Genomic DNA, 20,809 nt, shown 5'->3' with positions numbered 1-20,809 from the left:
TATGGAAGATCTAACCTATCTGACACATCAAAATTTAGATCAAGAATGGTGGTTGAAGTGTTAATCTTCATGAATACTGCTCTATCACCCGAAGCTACGATGCAGGTGATGTCCTTTTCAGCCATTATGAAGTGGAGGGAAGAGTAATGGAGAGAATTTTGGTCTGAGAAAGAGTAATGAAAGAGTAATGGCGAACTAGATATTTATTGCTCATTATAGAGGGGAAAGGGGGGGATTTCCCTCCATTTCTTACAGTAGTTTGCATTTAATGGGATGTGACGAAGAGTGGCGTCTGGGAAGAAGGAGAATGACAAAGTCGGGTTTTTTTCAAAATACAATGCCTCTTTTGTATGTAGCTGACGTGGAGGGCCTTAGAAATATTAAATGTTGCTTTTTGGGGCTTATACACAAGGGAGAAAATACAATGGGCCTCGTCACATGAAGTTTCTGCTTTTGGGGCCCCGACACATTTTTCCCTTATTTTTTTTGGTCAATTACACTTAAATACCATATAATTTCCCATTATTTGCACTTAGCTCCCACAAGTTGTATTTTGGTGCAAAAAAATACCTTAAGTTTTCCAAATTTTGCATATTACTATCATCCATCCTTCAAACATAAAAATTTTCGCTTGAATGTTTCAATGTTATATATATATATATATATATATATATATATACACACACTCACTCACTAATTTTAGAGCTTTCTAACCATTACTATTTGTTAAATTTTTGGATAAATTTTGAAAATAGACCTATTTACAAAATTAATTACAAATTTCGACCTATTCTGAAGTTATTTGTGAAAATTGACCCAGTTTCAGCCATCGGGCTAAAACTAGATCGATTTTCACAAAAAAATCTCTGAAACTTCACAGAACTTGAAGTCCCGTGAAGTTTAGCAGGCAGCTAATTAAGCTGCGTAACTTCAAGAGACTTCAAGTCCTATAAAATTTTCTTCCCTTCGTGAAGCTTCATAAGTAAAATAAACTTTGCAAGACTTGAAGTCCCGTAAAGTTAGGCAGCTTAATTAAATGGCTGCTAAACTTTACGGGACTTTAACTCCCGTAAAATTTTAGAATTTTTTTTATCAAGACCAACCCAGTTTCAGTCATATGGTTGAAACTGGATCGGTTTTGACAAATAAGTTTCAAATTGGTCAAAATTTACAATTATTTATCAAAATGAGTCTATTTTTAAAATTTGCCGTAAATTTTTTATTAGAAATATCCTGACTCTATGTTAAAGTTATATTAAAATAAGTTGGAAAAAAATCAGCTAATTTAATAGCAAGCATAACATATATTATTAGTTAAAAAACTCTAAAATTAATGTCTAAGTATGATAGAAAAGCATGCAATTAAAAATTTTCCGTTTGCAGGATCAATAATAGTAAAACATGAAAATTTAGAGATTATATTTTTTTTTCATCAACATACAACTTGTAGTATTTAAATACTACAAGTAGAAAACTATGGTATTTAAGTGCAATTTAAATACTACAGTAGAAAACTATGCGTATTTAAGTGGCGATGTAACCCCCCCCCACCCCCCCCCCCCACCCCAAATCTTGCCTTAAATTCCCAACACAAAATTAACTACTTAGAAGCATAATGGTGTAACCATCTCAATTTTACCCTTTGATGACAAAAATAATTGGAGAATGATATCATGAGTTACATGAAACAGTACTAAATCAATGATGGTGTAGAAATATAATGAAAACATTTCAGGTGAAGCTAAGATCAAATTTCCGAATCTTCCTCATGCTACAGTTTAACACAAAAGAAGAAAGAAAAAAGATAATAATATTAATAATAATGAGGAAGCCTGTCGAAGAAAACAAAACCAATCGAATCAACAGAGTACATTACAACAAACTACATTGATAATCAACATTTCTAACCTTCAGCAGCTTATCCAATGATGCGAAGGAAACGAAACCACAACACTATCGTAATATAATCCCAATGAACACAGATACGAGAAGCGCTAATAAAAAAATATAATATCGACAATTTTAAGTTACCACTTATTCAACATAAATAACCGCTTTGGGAAAAGGAAAAGGAAAAGGAAAATAAATCATAAAATAGAAATTGATACTTCCAACTCCCAACCAATAGCAATTGTCATAGCACCAAGACCCTAATTCTGGTCTGAAAGTCATTTCGCAACTCCAATCAAATCAGCTTCAAAGTTCAGGGATAGATCCTGTGATGTGCAGTATTCATTTTATGAATACATTTCAGAATATCACGGCATCAAGCAGAGGCAGAAACAGGCAAAAGACCATTGTGCCTTAGTAAAGGCTCCGGTGATGGTTCACGTCCTCGGAATTCAACAAATACCTGGTATTCGTAACATCCAAATATTCATTAATCCAGTGTATATACAAGAATAATATCATCACTTTTTTTCTCCCTCATATAAGATCCCTAAGAAAAATTGTGGGTGAACTAACCTGAAGAGGTGCTTTTCCGCCTCCAAGAGCAAGAATTGTTTCTCTGAACCTGTGACCAGTTTCCTTGATGGCCTGAGGTGAATAAAATCGCTCATTAATTACTACACTTTAAAGCTCATAGTTTGTGCAATGAATAGCAAGTGCAAGTGTACTCGTTATATCTATATCACCTGATATATTTATCAATTATAATTCAATAAAAAATTATCTTAGGCTGACTGAATAAAATTCAAATCCAAACCAAGGTTACAGAAAGTGCTAGGTGCCTCGATAATGGACCAATGCCTAGAGCCTAGGCGCCTAGGCAATGAACCCAATGCCTAGAGCCTAGGTGCCTAGGCGGTTTCTTTTTTTTATTTTTTAATTACAAAAATTGATAGTGAATGTCAATGTTATAGAAAGCTTAGGCGCCGAACTGACGTCTAGGCGGATTTCTTTCTTCACTTAAGTACCAGTGGAAGAGATTTGCTAAAGGTCAGAGGAATAGGAGGTGTTCATAGTTGGAGGTCAAGACCAAAAGGTTGCAACGGAGGAAATCACGATCAAGGCCTAATGGGTGCAGTCCATGTTTCCCTAGGCGTTGCCAAAACCTAGGTGTGCAGCCTAGGTACCGCCTAGACGTTAGGCGCTAGACAGGTGGCCCAAGTACTGCCTAGGCCTAGGCGTATGCCTAGGAGGTCTAGGCAAAAGCTTTTAGATCATTGCTCCAAACAACTATAAAATAAATTGGTTAGGGTAGTGGTAAATCCCAGTGCTATCCCAGGTCATAAACTTAGCCTCCAAATTTGAGTATAATAGTAGTAAACAGGATATTCCGCTCACAAGAACAAAGAAATCATTAATACTGATTTCTGACATATACCGAGTAAAATCTCCTGCATGCACATTTTAGAATATACAAGTGAGTGTCACTTTTGTATACAGTTATGCTCTTATCTCTCACAAAAACAAGCATATCATTAACAACAATTTCCAAAAGATAAAGAGAGCAAATGTCATTTTGAACCATCTCGACTTGTTTCCCTCGTGTCTGTGCAATTGTGCATTTATCCTAGTCATAAAATCTTCACCATATCCTTGTGACGAAATCTTCACCACATCCTTAGTGAATTAGCAATAGATATATTCACACTTTCCTTGATTAATCTCGTCCCTAACTATAAATATGAGCCCTAATTATAAATACGAGATGCTAGTTACCATCTCTAAACAAAAGAGAAGATGGTTGTTTCTATGGCCTTCGAATCTCTTTTTGTAGCTCTTTTCTTGGCCCTTGCCATCTTCTCAAGCTTGTAAGCCTCACTCCCTCTTTCTCTCTATTTTTACATAGCATAAGTTTCCCATAACCCCCTAAAGTTTGGCCTCTGTTGAGATAACCCCCAAAACTTTATAAATGTCATTTAACCCTCCTGAACTTCGAGGCTTGTCACAAGACTCCTAAGACGTTTTCAAGGTTTTTCAATACATCCCCAAATTGCGTAATCCCCTATTTGTTAAACGTGCATCCCTAACCTTCCAACATTACTTTTGGAAAACACCAAACTTCCAACATTTTTTTCAGAAACCCAAAGTTTCAACATTATATTTAGGAAACCACCATGATCTTTTTATAGGCTTTCAGAAAACCCCCATTATGCCTTTAGGGGATTTGATGAGACAACTAAGGGGTTTCTGTGACAAGCAGATTTATACAGTTTAGGAGGGTTGTCACAAATAGGTAAAACTTTAGGCGAGTTATGTGAAATTCACCCTTATACATACTTTATTAATAATGTTGGTAATTTTCAGGAGTGCAAATAATTTTATGTGGAACCACTCCTCATTGTGATGGATACATTTGCCATAAAAATCGCATGAAAAGGCATGCTTATGATGGATACTGCAGTGGGGATGTGTTGTTGCGGCTATGGCTTGAACACTACTTCGCATGTGTGATGTTGTAATGGAACTCTTGTTTTACCTTACCTCATACTGAATAAACAAAGTGAAACGAGTCGTCGTGCGAGCACATTTGATCGCGGAATTATCAAAGGTGGGTTGAGAAGAAGACAATAAAAAATACAAGATAATTCAATTTTGGCGAAGGAAAAATACCAATCTCTAGATTATGAATATCAATTATTTTACAAATCTCTCTCACAATCTCTCTAGAATAGAGAACAATCCTCTCTGATCTCCTTAAAAATCTAATCTGATGTTTAGAAATCCTAAACAATCCCTATTTATGTCTAACGACGTGAATGGCAATCTCGTAAATAACCAAACCCAATAGAACTTGGAATACGCGTCAATCAGGAATCCCAAACCACCCAGGAACCCGATCCGGTCGACCGGCATGTGTGGCGCGGTCGACTGGCCAGAGAACTCATTTTAGACCCTACAGCGTGCACGTTTTCGATCGACCGATATCGGTCGGTCGGTCGACCGATATGGCCTTGTCGGTCGACCGGTGTCAACCATTCGGTCGACCGGCCAAAGCCTATTCTTATGTTTCCTGATTTCTTCTGTTTTGCTGTTTTTGACCTCTTTTGCCGCTACCAACGGCTCCACCCACGCCTCTATTCTCAAGCTACCATGAGAATCATTTATCCTCAAGCTCCCACGAGGATCACTAAGCTCCCGAAACAAGGAAGAAAATACACCCGTATCATGGCTACCCTCTTTAGGAACTTGAAGTCTCGTTCAAGTTAGAACATCAGCTGAGGGAACTCGCAAGTCCCTCCTTCCCTATTGAACCATCTGGCCTTACTAGGAACCTGACCTTGACGTCCGATCAGAAACGACTCATTTGTCCCGTAACTCGTCGTAGTCACCTTCCGCTCCAAAATGCAATCCTCTTTCAGCTGTTCTTCTCTATCAAACCACAAGTCTTCAACGTGCAACAATGGAGGCTCAAACAACTTCAAGTACTCTGCATTAATCACCGAATACATGCCTAAGTAAAGTGGAAAACCTAGCTTGAAGACATTTTAACCAATCTGATCAAGAATCCGAAACGGACCATATCGTATAGGCTTCAATTTCTTCCATTCTCCCTTTAGTCGCTAATTACTTAACTTCAGCCACACCATGTCACCTTTGTCAAAATTACAAGGAACTTGATGTTGATCATGTTTTGCCTTGTATTTTGCTTGTGACTTCTTCAACTGAGCTTCAACCGTAGCGTGAATCTGTGCAATCTTCTCTAGAAATCGTTGCACATGTTGTCTTTTACTCCCTTCTTTGCTATCAGCCGTAGCTTCACTAGAGAATACTAAGTCGAACGGACTTAGAGGTAAAAACCCATAACACGTCTCAAACGGTAACTTTCCCGAAGATCCATGAATAACCCCGTTGAAAGCAAACTAAATGTATTGTAAGCTCACATCCTAAGTCGCGGGATGTCTGGAATTATACCCCCGCAACATGTGAATCATAGTCCGGTTGACTATTTCTGTTTGCCCGTCTGTTTGTGGATGAATGAAAGGTCGTGCTCTTCTTCAATTTAGTGTCCGTCAAACTCCACAAAGAATCCTAAAAGTGCCCAAAAAACCGACTATCCCGATCTGAAATAATCAAACTCGGCAACCCAAAATGCTTCCACACATGTTCAAAGAACAATTGCGCTGCACCCGCTCCCGTCACGATCTTCTTACAAGGAATCAAGATCACCATCTTGCTGAACCGGTCCACCACAACGTACAAATAGTCATGCCCGCACTTGATCGTTGATAACCCTTCTAAGAAATCTATAGAGATGCTCTCCCACGGTCTAAAAGGCACTGGTAATGGTAGGTACAATCCCCGCTTCCTGTTAGAAGGTTTTGAAATACAACATAGCTTACACCCTCCAACGTACTTGGTAATATCATCTAGCATCTTTCGCCAAAAGACATAGCACCGTAGATTGAGAAACGTTTTCTGGATCCCAAAATGACCTTGCACACGCGATGTATACGTCTCTCTAATCCACTGCAACCTCTCACCATCCTCCGGAATGCAAAACGATGTTCCACGACCGGTCCACCACAACGTACAAATAGTCATGCCCGCACTTGATCGTTGATAACCCTTCTAAGAAATCTATAGAGATGCTCTCCCACGGTCTAAAAGGCACTGGTAATGGTAGGTACAATCCCCGCTTCCTGTTAGAAGGTTTTGAAATACAACATAGCTTACACCCTCCAACGTACTTGGTAATATCATCTAGCATCTTTCGCCAAAAGACATAGCACCGTAGATTGAGAAACGTTTTCTGGATCCCAAAATGACCTTGCACACGCGATGTATACGTCTCTCTAATCCACTGCAACCTCTCACCATCCTCCGGAATGCAAAACGATGTTCCACGATATAACAAATCATCCTCTCCAAGCTCGTACTCCCCCCTTCGACCAGCCTTCACTTGCTCGAACACACTACTAAAATCTTTACTGGATGTGTACATCTGCACATACTCCAAAAGAACCAAGGGCTGAATACGCGTCCCCACCAATAAAGCCCTCACTGACGGTCGAGATAACATATCGATCAACTTGTTAGTCGCCCCCTTCTTATACCTAATGATGATGTTGAATGTCATCAAATAGGACGTCCACTCCATATGTTGTGCCTGCTGCAACTTCGTCTAGACATATAGGAACTCTAATGGCTTGTGATCCGAGTGCACAACCACCTCCTTACCCAACAAATACACCCTCCAATGCTTGATCGCCTGATAAAGTGCAAAAAACTCATTGTCGTAGGTAGGATAGTTCTGAATAGCACCCGTGAACATCTCAGAATGGTACTCCACCGGCTTCCTATCCTGTATCAACACAACACCCATAGCATAACTAGAAGCGTCGACATTTACCTCTAAGATCCTCCGCAAATTAGACAACGCTAACACCTGTGCCTCCGAGATCTTCTTCAGCACCTGAAAAGCCTCCTCATGTGTCCTCCCCCACTCAAACTGAACATTCGCCTTCGTAAGGCCATGTAAAGGTGCCGCATAAGTCAAAAAATATCGAATGAACTTGTGCAAATACTGGCAAACCCCCGTGAAGCTTCTCACCTCCGTCACTGTCCTAGATGCCGGCCACTTCGTGATCACCGCCACCTTGTCTCGATCTATCCTCCGCTGGCCCTTCCCCACAATAAAACCAAAAGACACCAACTCGTCCTTCTCAAATTCGCACTTCTTCCCATTGAGCTTTAGTTGTCCGTTCTGCAGCACTTCAAACACCTTCTCGACATGAACAAGACGCTCCTCCTAGGTCCTGCTGTACACCCAGATATCATCGAGGTAAACTATCACAAAATCCTCTATAAAAGATCGTAACAAATCATTCATGAGTCTCATAAAGGTCGTCGGAGCGCTGCATAATCCAAACGGCATCACCTACTCGAACTGACACTGCTTGGTCTTGAACGTAATCTTTCAAGTGTCATCCTCCCGAATCCTCACTTGTTGGTAACCTAACTTCAGATCTAACTTCGTGAAAAACCTCCCTCCCTCCAACTGATCCATAAGATCATCGATCCGTGGTAGTGGGTAACGATTCTTGACCGTTATCTTGTTGAGCGCCCGGTAATCTACGAACATGCGCCAGTCTCCATCCTTCTTGGGCAGCAACAACACTGACGACCCGCAAGATGAATAACTCGACACTATCACTCCTGTCTCCAGAAGCTCCTGAACCTGCTTCTTTATCTCCTCGAACTCCGAACTCCTGTACCAATGTGCGGTATAGATCTATATTCGGCAAGGAACTCTCGCCTGTCAGCATAATCTCATGCTCCACACCCCGTCGTGGTGGTAGTCCCGTGATCTCTGAAAACAAGTCTGCATACTTGGCCTTCAACCTGTCAAGATCTCCCTCCTAAAACTTGCTCAAGATGGTCAAGCATATCCTACTCAGCTACTTCTCATAAAGCCTAATGAATAACAATACAAACTTCTTGCTTACATTCACTAGCCTCTTCGCCTGAGTCACCGTCACCAAGCTAGTCTCCTGTGGGAGAGATACCGATCGAAATATGAACTGCTCGCCATCCTTGGTGAACGTATACTTCTGGGCCCGTCTGTCGTAGACTACGTACCTATCCCACAAATAGGATTGTCGACTATAACCTGGCAAACATCCAACGAAACGACGTCGCACGTGACCTCGTCAATATACGACTCGTGGAGTGCAAATCTAAAAGTGCATTGGTTTGTCACATTCAATCTCGCCTCCTTCTGAATCCACCCTAAAGGATAAGCCTTCGGATGTTTTACCATCTTCAATCCCAGCTTCTGAACCAAGACCTCAGATATCAAATTTTTCTGGCTCCCTAGATCAACGATAGCATCAACCAAGCTGGTCTTCACCTGCAACTTAAGAACAAAGAGTTGCTCCCTGAGATCTTCGTCTTCATTAGCGGTCTGCTTTCCTGCCATACGATTAAGACTGTTATTGAGCTCTATCATCCCGGGAACTTCTTTCGGACCCTGTGCTATCACGTATGCCTTTTTCTCCTCCTCCAAACCCTTCGGCTTCAGATGAGTATACTTCTCCCAACACCGATCAGTCACGTGCCCTGTCTTCTTGCAGTGATTGCGGGTCAATCCGAACTTTCCTGGATCACTCTTCTTTTTCTCTTCCTTAGGTTGAGAACCAATAGACTTGTCTCTGCTTGTTTGGAATCTCCCTTTGTCTCGTTGCCCTTCTTCTGTTTGCCCTCAATGGCAATAGCTTTCACACTCGCTTCTACAATGGACTCGAATATGAACAGTTTCATCTCCTTCCAGATGTATTCATTTAGACATGTCATATACTTCATGAAGATGGAGTAATCCATTGCGATGTTGAGGACCATCGCCTGCTATTGGAACTCCGTTGTGTATCCTTGAACGGTCTGGTTGAATATTTAGCGTAATCCGTATCACTTGTACCAACGCTCCTCAAAGAATCCCACCGGGTAAAATTACGTCTCATGTAGCTCCTTGAACTTGTTCCACGACATCGTCTTCTTCTCCTGCTTACAGTAAGATTTTCACCACGTCAACGCATGTCCTGAAAGCTTCAAAGTCATTAACACAATTTTCTCCTTGGACGAATAGTCATAAAGAGTAAAATACGTCTCCATCCGCTCGATCCAGTCATCAAGCCTCTCGATGTTAACACTCCCCTCATAAACAGGGATTTCTATCCTGAAGTCAATCTTCAGATTCTGGTAAGGACCCTTACCCCCTTGGTGCGGAACAGTCTTGACCGTCTCTGTCTCCTCGTCGGAATCAGAATTCACGCTCTCTCCATCGGATTCCACAGGTTTCTTCTTAAATTTCAAAGAAAATTCGTCCTTTTTGTCCCCTCTATGGATGAGATCGACGAGTTATGTGAGAGTCGACCCTATCGTCTCGATCTGCTTCTCTAATGCATCAAGTCTCGATGAGTTGTCACTTTCAGTCATCTTCTTCTTCCTTAATTTCTAGACCTCTTCCAAAAAAAATAAGGATCACTTCTAGTTTCATATATTGCGATCGAGTAAGGACCATATACAGGATACCCCCTTCACAGGATCTGATTTTTTATTGCTGTGATGTCACTAATACCAACTTGATACAAATCGTTGTGCGAGTACCTTTGATCGCGGAATTATCAAAGGTGGTTGAGAAGAAGACAATAGAAAACACAAGACAATTCAGTTTTAGCGAAGGAAAAATATCTTCTCTAGATTATGAGTATCAATTGTTTTACAAATCTCTCTCACAATCTCTCTAGAATAGAGAACAATCCTCTCTAATCTCCTTAAAAATCTAATCTGATGTTTAGAAACATTAAACAATCCTTATTTATATGTCTAATAACGTGAATGGCAAATCTCGTAAATAACCAAACCTAATAGAACTTGGAATACGCGTCAATCAGGAATCCCGAATCACCCAGGAACCCGATCCGGTCGACCGGTATGTGTGGCGCGGTCGATCGACCAAAGAACTCATTTTAGACTCTGCAGCGTGCACGTTTTCGGTCGACCGACATTGGTCGGTCGGTCGACCGATATGGCCTTGTCGGTCTATCGGTCGACCGATGTCAACCATTCGGTCGATCGGCCAAAGCCTATTCTTCTATTTCCTGATTTCTTCTGTTTTCCCTACTTTTGACCTTTTTCGCCGCCACCAACGGCTCCACTCACGCCTATATTCTCAAGCTACCATGAGAATTATCTATCATCAAGCTCCCATGAGGATCACTATGCTCCTGAAGCAAGAAAGAAGATACACCCGTATCACAAAGAGATCACTATTTTACTATAAAATCCTCATTGTGATGGATACATTTGTGTCAACAATTGTATAACAGTGGATGCTTATATATGGTATGTGTTGTTAAGGCCATGAATAGCGTTCCTATCAACTATAACAGGGGTGTCTGTGTCAGTTGTCATAATATAGAAGATTATGAACTCAGCTACATTTCTTATGCTCAATTTTCTCCTTGCATATTTCCTCTTCATGTCATACAACTATTTAGGAGAGAGATGCTAAAGATTGAGAGAATTTATTGATAATACAGTTCTATCAAACGCTTCAGCGCTCGATATTTTCTCAAAACTGAGCAAAACCGTTAGGGTATGGAGTTATGTAAATGACCCATGGATCAAGCATTTGTACCCTCGCACCAGACCAAACATGTATACATTCACGGAAGAAGCGCCCAAGTTCTGGATCTCTACCATGCAAGACCTCATCTAGTAATTCCCTAATACAATAAGCACTTACTAGCAATTTTAGGTTTGTGCATTAAAATAATGTGTCGGCTCGGAGATGGGATTTGAATCCTCTTTTTTTTTGGACCTGCTCACGTTTTGAGTACGTGCATATGGGTAGGGGTGGTAAATGATCGAATCAAATCGAATACTAAGGTGTTCATATTTGTATTTGTTTAAAATTATCGAATTCGAATGCGGACTCTAATATTCATATATCTAGTTTTTCGAATTCGAACTCGAATACTTGGTATTTGATAAATATTCATGAATATTCACGAATACTTATCGAATATCAAAGTATATTTATTTTGCTAAAGAGTTTGATTTTCAAATAGTATTAAAATTCATAAATAAAAATTATTTCTTTATAATATATGATGTATATATATTTAAATCAAAATTTTAATTAGAAAACAGATTTAAGATTATTTAAGTCTTAAAATCTATATATAAAACTTAAGTAGAAATGGTAAGTGGGTTAAAAATATGACATCATATGTGCAATAATACAAATAATAAGCCGTGATCAAATTTTAAACGAATATTTAATAGACAAACGAATCGAATATACATCTGATTAAATTCTATTCGTTAATAAACTCGAATACTAAAAAATATTTGTTTAGTGATAAATGAACTATCGAATCGAATATGACCGAATAGTTATTCGAACAATTATCGAACCATTTATTAATTATTTGGTTCATTTCCACCCCTACATATGGGTGCATGGGTTTGTTTGTCGGTATGGGCGAACTTCAATCAGAACTTAGTCCAAACCTAAGGCAGTCCCGAAGTTAGCAGTTTTGGTTATCTATCATGTATTCATGTATGGATCAGAATAGGGTCGATCTGTCTAACACACTTTGAATCATTGACTCCATCACTTCATGTATATTTGTTGTACTGCAATGCACTAGTACACTGTTAACAATGTTTCAGTTAATTGAGTACACACAACATTTTAGTTTAATTCTTCCCTGACGCAAACAACTCGGTTAATTTGATTATTATGCAGGTCTAGTACAAATTTACTACAAGGATCGGATCGAATTTAAGTCTACCCTGACACAAACTAACTTCACCACATCCCCACCCTTAGCTGTTGGGAGAATGCTTTCATTCAAATAACTTGAGACCATCTACCAAACTGACATGGGGTGATAATAAAAAGAGTTTTTTCTAGTTAGCACGATATCAAGAGAAACTATGCCAAAACTCCACAAGGGTGCACGAATCAAAAAAAGCAGGATGAGACCATCTGGGATTCTTGCTCATGGCATATGGAGTACTAGAAGTTTAGAACCTAAACTTATCTAAAATTTACAGAAGAACCACACGTAGCAAAGTAACATTCCACACAGTGGTGATGAAGTTGCCTATAAAATCCCATATCACCTCGTGATGTATTTGCCTGGTGAACCACTGTGGGAAGGGAGTACGTAAAGACCAAATGCAATTAGTCAACTGGAATTTCCTTGGTAAGGTGCTTGAACGAGATCAATAACAATTCAAGATTGTATTTTTAAGGAGAAACCAAAACTCCACAGCTAAGCATGCCTAGATGGGAGTGTACTAAGACCAGTGACCTCTCAAAACATAACACGTAGGTAAGTAAAATATGAGAAAGCAAGAACCAACACAATTTGCTGCACTTTTGCATTTATCAGCTTCTACGGGAAGTATAACTGGAATTTCCAATTAAGCAACACATCTTTCATCTAATTTGTAACATGTATCTCAAATTTTGATGGTACCTATAGGATGCTCCGCCCTTCTTGGTATTACACATGGAATCCTGAAGAGAGTTAATTGTGCTCATCCTTGTTATCTTTCAAAATCTGACTTGAACTTTCTTACATCGAATATTGTGTCGTTTCCACAGATGAAAAGTTATCCTGTCCCTTTCATTTATTGTCCTCTTATATGGTTGCAGTTTGGCATCTTTGTTTTGTTTGAACCTTTATATGCTTATTAGTAGAGTCGTATTCTATAAATTGCTAGTTAACTGGAGGAAACTGCCACACGCCGGCACTCTAAACTTCATGATTAACTAACAAATACAACCGGCCACAAAGATATAAATCCATGAAATGAAACATTAATCTAGGGGAACACCCAGCATGCACTTACATTTAATCAGATCAACCTACAGTAATGATGCCAAGATAATAAAATAACCATAAGAAAACAAAATTCCCTACGTCGTAAATACACTGAAAAAACTAGCATGTTCCAACCGAATCCCAACAAAACCTTCCAAATTACACATTACAGATCTCAGGATTATTTGGGCTGGATCAACAACAAATTTAAATTTATGAGCCTTCGACTTCAGAGACCCTAGGACATCTACACAGGCCCAGTCTCTTTATCAGCAATCAGAATATTATGTACCAGCTCAAATATCGGTTTAAAGATGTTTGAAATTTATAAACATACAGGTTTTTTGTTTTCAATAACTAAAAAGCAAGTGGTTGGTCTAGCACATAGTATGATGGGCTTCAGCAATAAATAAATTATTAAAAAAAGCAGTATAAATATTTTCATTACAAGAATAGTGGTGTCAATGTTAAGTCACTAAACTCAAACATACCTTATCACTGTTTAATCCAGCGTCCTCAAAGGCTGAGAAAGCATCAGCTGATAAAACCTCTGCCCACTGCAAAAGTTACAGAGTAAAATACAAATCCTACAATGATAACTAAGAAAAATATTCACAATGCACAATAATACAAATAGATCATGATAAGGGTAAAAGTTATGTCAAAACATAACAATGAGCAACAGTATCCTTCAAAGTGCACCATCAATTCAGAGCAGTGTTTTAAATATCGGCCGACAAACCAATATTATCGGCGATTTATCGGTTTTGGGGAGCCTTCTGCTATGATAAGTTTGATTTTAAATTACTTATTGTTTTTTGATGTTTATCAGTGATAATGCGGCAATAGAGTATCGACCGATATTGTCGGCTCAAAATATCAAAATTATCGACCTTTGGTTTGGGTTTGGGTTTGCTCTTTGGATGTTTAAAATTATAAACTATTTATTGCTTTTGGAACTTGGTTGTTTGGTTATTACTTTATATTTGTTTATGAATATTGACATGGTTCATAACTATTAAATCTCAACTTAGTAAGTTAGTTTATAATTCTCGTGATTACACAATAATTATGTTGATGATTCTTCATTCTTTACGTTACCTTGTTATTTGCTTGTATGTTATTCCATTTTTACTAACTATGCACTCGAATGTTTCCATCGTGCGAAAGAGAATCAAGTTTCTACCATTGGTTAGTGATCCTAAACGTGATTATTTATATTTTGGTATGTTTATATTTCATTGGTTAGTAATATCACTCCGATAAATACTACTTACCCCCGATATATCCCTGATATCCACGATTCCATATGGATTTTGACCGTCCAATAAATCTCCGATAACCGATATTCAAAACCTTGACTCAAAGCATCCAAATATGAACACCAGAAACATGGAGACCTATATGTTTCTAACTAATAACAAAGCTCCAGCGTATTAACCATAGGGATTAAGAAAAGTACTCTACAATCATCTAAATACTCATTTGAACCCTGATATGCTTCATTATTAGTGGTCAGCTACATACACACTGTTAATAAACCTTTTTCAGGTGCTCCTGATTGCAAGATTCTTAATAGATCTATGAGCCCGAGGTAATGATTAAAGGGGCCGTGCTACACTAGCCAGCTTCTTTGAGACCTCTTTTCTGCAAGGAAGAAAAAATTATGAGACTAAGAGGCCCCACTTCAAGTTAGGGACCAGCAATTAAGCTACAGATATTCATCTGTATGGTATTAGCAAAGAAGTTGAGCTTTAACTGTAGCCAATTCTGAGGAGGAGCATGAACATATAAGATGTTAAGTGTAACCCCATTCGAAGTAGGTAACAATTGAAAAACCAAACGGAAACGAATGAGTAGAGACTAATCTTTGATGAACCATCCGCCAGCTAACATGTAGGAAGACAGACGATCCAAAATGCTTGCTTCTTCAACTTGATAACATTACTTGGTGCATGGCAATTTTTACAAGCTGAAGTACCAACCTCATTCAGCCTTATCAGTCCATTTCTGCTCATTTTTAACCAGTAATATTCAATACCTAAAAGATTTTTCAGAAGAACATGCAACATCTTTTAGGTTTTCCTCTCCGTGTTAATACAACTCTTATTACCTTGTTTTTATTCGGTTTAATCCTACAGGTCCACTTGTACTTGTGACCCAAACACAAGCTTGTGCAAATTCCCACAATTGTAAGTACTGGTATGATATGATTCCGACCCATGCTAAAAGAATCCACGTCAGTATGTCTTTTTTCATATATTTTTTCCTTTTTTTATCTTCACTTGCTATTTAGAGCATCATTAAATTGAGGAGACATCTTGAAAACAATAAGAAAGCCTAAAGTAGATAAAATAGGCACAAGAATAAGGCCTACCTTTCTGAGTAAAAAAAGGATTTCCATGAGAATAGTGGTTAAGGTTAGATTTAGTGTTTATATATGGAAAAGTTTGCATACACCAGCCATGTTCCAACAAACATTGCAACAAAACTTTTCTTTCTTCGTTTTTGTTGAAAGAATTATTGCTAAGCAGACAAATGCAACTGGGGGTGAAGTCACATCACGTATAGGAGAAAGAGGGGAACTTACTCAATTTAAGCACTAACATTACCATTCTTTTCCAGACATTCGTAAGTCGTAACTATTAGCTAAAAACTCTTAACTGAAGATTAATAAAGGATCAGGCTCTAAATGATCTCTCCTTCATCTCACAGGGTATGCAACGTATATCACAGGCAATATCTCATGGCTTTCCAGCTCAGAATTTAACCAGAACTAATATTTTGCAAATAAGATGCTAACAATAAACATAATCCAGAAAGACAGTTATTTGCAAGTCTTGCAGGGGGTGTTATTTTAATTCCAAAAGCAGTAAAACTTATAAGTGGCTTTCCATTTTAACTTCTTCATTGCTTATGATGAAGAGTGATGAAAATAAAGTAAAAAAGGAAACACATCTAAGAGAAAAAATTAAATGGCACCAGAAACTTGCTGCTTTAAAATAATTGGTAGCAACCTTTAATTACTTTGATAACAAAGAAAGATGATACAAACGACTGAACAGAAATGTGAGGAGAAAAAAACATGAAAACATCACACCCCAAAAAGGTAACAGATATAAGTGAAAAGGGTTCAGATGATTGAAGTACCTTATAACTATAGTATCCAGCAGCATATCCACCTATCAACAGAGAACAAACAAGATTGCCAATGTAATGCCGAGAATTCAGTAGAAGGATATATAATTAAACACTATATTAAATAAACAATATATAACACTTATAATAATATAAAATATATATATATATATATATAGTTATATAATATATAATATAATATATATAATTTACTATATATTAATATATATCAATATATTATATATATATAAATGCATATGAATCAACGAAGAAAGGAGGCACAGAAATAAAACCTGCAAATATATGGCTGAAACTACAAAGGAACCTGTCCTCTGGCAGAGGAGGAATAACTTGTGTCCGCTTCCCTACCCTCTGATCAATGTCATATACAGATTCTGGTCCATCTGGAATATATTTTGTGTGAAGTTCTAAATCAATGCTAGCAAACCGTATCTGTAAAAAGAGTAAGCAATCAGAGATAAATCTAACAATGAAAAATTATTTTTCAAATTGATAACAGCAGTAGTTTTTCATGACAAAAGTAAATTATCTAGAAGATTTTCCCAATCTACAGTAAAGATTCGAGTTTTTTAGATATTAGTCCCTAAAATCTTCAATAATCCCACATCATATCTTTGAAATTGTTCATAAATCCCTCAAATCCTAAGGGATCTTGCAAACTGGTCCCTCAGTCACCAAAATGCCCCTCAACTCTTTTTTTTTTTTTTTGGTGAACATATGGTTTTTGGGGAGAACATAAACTGTGGGGCATTTTGTTAAATGACAGGCCAATTTGTAAAACCCCATAGGATTTGAGGGTCTTATGAGCAATTTCAAAGTTTTGAGGCACTGTCACACTAATATGGAATTATTGAAGATTAGAGGGACTAATATCTAAAAACCTTCTTTGTTAACACTATCATTGCTGCAGATGCAAATGCATTTGTAAGAGATAAAATTAATTTGAACAAAATCTATAAGTAAAAGTTACATAGTATATCCAGTTATAAAGCGAGCGTGAGAACTTAAAACCTAATGAAACTATCTTTTTATATTGGGAAAGATAAGTTTTTTAGCACTATTAACTTTGTTTGTATAAGTTTTATTTTGTTTCAGAAAAATACACGTGCATAATGCACATACTCAAAAAATGTACATTTATTTCATATAGTTTGTATGAAAAATAGAAAATGAACAAATATTTTAAGATGAAAAAATTTTCATGATTTTGCAGTGTTTTCTCTCACTAGCATTCACCTTAAATCCCATGATCCCATCCATGCAATCTCAAGAAAGTTTTTGGAAGTTAAATCTACCATTTTTTAATAATTAAATTTCAGTTGCTTTAATTTTTATAAGGTTTTCTATTAATACATTTCTGTAATGAATGAAAAGGCTTACCGAGTATAATAAAGGTTTATGATAGCGCTTTTCTTTTTTTCTTTTCCTTTCTTTATTTGTGAATGCATTTCTTTTAAAATATGTTGTCATTATCTTAAAACCATCATCGATCTAAAAAAATTTATCATATATGACAATAAGAGAAGTGCTATTGTACTAAAAAATCTATTTCATTAATTTTCGAACAATTTCAAAGAGATGAAACTCTTAATCAAATTACTTCTATTATATCTTACTCTCATCAAATCTTGTCGGATTCGGATCCTCTCCAATTATGTGGTAATTGGAGAAGATCTAATTCCTCTATTCCCTACCATTTCTCTCTAATTCAAAGGATAAGATAATGCCACATAACATTACCCTAATTAAACTAGTGGTTTTGAAATTTATCATGTGGGATTTGGTAAATATTACTTAATTTTTGACAAAATCAAAATATTACTACAAACAACCCTCCAATTAATCTCTCAAATTAGATGTCAACTAAACTAACTCCCTGTCAAATTATTTTTATGTGAAGCCAATAACAAGCTTATATTTCTATCTAGATGAATATTAGTAAATAATTATATGCATTGCACACAGCAACACATATGCTTTCTGCTGTGTGCATGCATTTACCAAAAAAAGGAAAGGAAAAAAATGTGGTGTTGTATACACATTTATAAAAAAATGCTGACACATAATTTAGGATTATAAATATATACAAAGTAATTATAAATAATATAAATTTCAGAGGGAGTTGTCTAGTTGACATTTAATTGGAGACTTGTTTTTATAAATATTTGATTTTGTCAAAAATTAAATAATATCTACCAAATCCACCACTGTAATTTTCAAAACCACTAGTTTAATTAGGGTAATCCTATGTGGCATTATCTTTATCCTTTGAATTAGAGATAAATGGTTAGGATTAGAGGAATTGGACCGTCTCAATTACAACCTAATTGGAGAGGATCCGAATCCAATCTTATCATTCCTTTGTTTGGGGGCGTGCATTTAATGTCCTTCAAACCCACATATTTCCATTATCTATTAGTATATAGTAGTATAGAATCTATAGATATATTAGTATAGATGTACAGAATCTACAGATCACATGCAATCCTTCTGAAGGTATCAGGAGCTGTGTCACATGTCTCAATCAATCAAAACCTGGCAACATATTCACTAAGAGCTTGTCCGGAAACCAAATGCTATACAGTGTTATAAGACGTGCATTATGAATTTGTTGGGTAATATGTAATGCTGAATTGGATTATGTGCAACATAAACCAATTAAGCTGAATTGTCCACAAATCAATTTCTTTAATTATTTACATACATATTAAATGCTGAATTACTCTGGAAAAAAATAGAACAGATATTCCAAAATGTGCACAAACATAGGAAAATAGTTTGTGTGACATAATCCTGTGTAATAAAATAATCATAAGCTTAAACAGCATCAAGTGTTCATATATTTAATAAAATTGTAAACAAACATTAATAACAAATCAAAATGAAAAATCATCATCTCTGTACCTCCCTTTTCATAAGTTGCAATTATTTATGAAAAGTATTTGTTAAACAATTGCTCACTATTTCCAAAAGTCAAAGAGACAATGAATGCCTTCTCTTACAGTAGGGAGAAAGGAGTATGAGGAAAATTGCAATATAAAAAAGTAAAGAGACTGGAAACAAAGATAAAACCACACCATGTCCTACTGCTACTGCACAACCGTCTGAGGGAATGGAAGGGACAGAGAGGTCGTTTCTTTGGACAGAGCAAAAAGGGACTAATGGACCAGTCCACTCTCTTAGATTTCAATTGATAGGTCTAATGGTTTCCAATTGAGTTAAAACGGATAATCAGTCAGCTTTAAAAGACAGTCAGAAAAGCTTAGTTGTCTATGTAACCAGGATAGCAGACCAATCAACCATAAAAAAGCGATAATGCAGCTTGTCGCAAAATTGAAGGTGTACTACACCTGTATACATTCATGCAGCCTTTTTATGAGCTGCATAAACCCTTATACAGTGCTGGTTAAATTTAAGGATTTTGAAGGGAAATGAGCACATTATTCAAATATATTAAATAAATGCGCAATTGCTCCACAGCATTGAAGATAGCTAGAAAGTGCAATATTATAGGCTTATGAATTCCACCATTTCAGAAGTTATGCAATAATATAACTAAAATTCAGAAATATTTCCTTTTATCTTTGAAATTTGAATCATAAAATAACTGCTAGTCTTGCACTTATTTTTCCTTGTGCGCTTTTGTTGACAACAACGGAAGGCTACAAGGAAAAAACTAACTGAAGAAGGCAATCATTTTGAATCATTGTCAAATATTCATGTGGAGGATTTGATACTCCACAATTGATCATTTCAAGTCATTGTCAAATATTTACACATAGGATTCCACAATCCATGATCACAAGATCAAATTCAAAATATGCATAATGGGGTCATCCTTGCTACATTTGTTTCATATAACCATGAAAAACAAACCAATAAACATATATCCAAGAAAATGGATAACCAACAACAGATTCAAGGACGGCATAGAATATCCTTCTACAGCAAGGAAACAAAGGGCCTGTTATGTAACTCCACAAAAGGGGACTAGGATTGATCCTAGTCCTATTTTGGGTAAAAGAGTGTCTGGAAAAAACTGGCCCAATATCCCAGTTTTCCTTTGGCCAAAAAGTGGCCTTGACACTGGTTTTTTTCTTAACAAGCCCCCTCTTGGTTTAGAATAAAACTGAGCTAGGATTGATCCTGACCAAGTTTCGCAAGGGTTGCCAAGCACTCTCAAAGGAAATGGCAGGTTAACTTTGAATATCTCTCATTGTTATATGTCACTACCTACACATCATGATAAGTTTATAACAGCAAATCAATATGCACCACAAATTTCAAGCACCTATACAGAAAAGAGACAAATTAAAAGATTGCAGCCAAAAAAGATGCAAATTGAATAAAAAGATGAATAG

General features: G+C 37.0%; 1 protein-coding gene across 1 annotated transcript in view; it reads right to left on the bottom strand.

The window, feature by feature from the left end:
• The window catches only part of LOC109844039 (organellar oligopeptidase A, chloroplastic/mitochondrial-like), a 33,173-nt gene continuing 14,201 nt past the window's right edge, over window positions 1,838–20,809 (bottom strand). The window contains 5 exon segments of the mRNA XM_020413047.1: window positions 1,838–2,353; window positions 2,467–2,538; window positions 13,781–13,846; window positions 16,440–16,471; window positions 16,721–16,880. Coding sequence (XP_020268636.1) covers window positions 2,267–2,353; window positions 2,467–2,538; window positions 13,781–13,846; window positions 16,440–16,471; window positions 16,721–16,880 — 417 coding nt within the window. The 3' untranslated portion in view covers window positions 1,838–2,266.

The sequence above is a fragment of the Asparagus officinalis genome, chromosome 5 (assembly GCF_001876935.1).
Source record: "Asparagus officinalis chromosome 5, Aspof.V1, whole genome shotgun sequence".
Classification (NCBI taxonomy): Eukaryota; Viridiplantae; Streptophyta; class Magnoliopsida; order Asparagales; family Asparagaceae; genus Asparagus; species Asparagus officinalis.
This window is presented reverse-complemented; position numbering and strand designations above follow the sequence as displayed.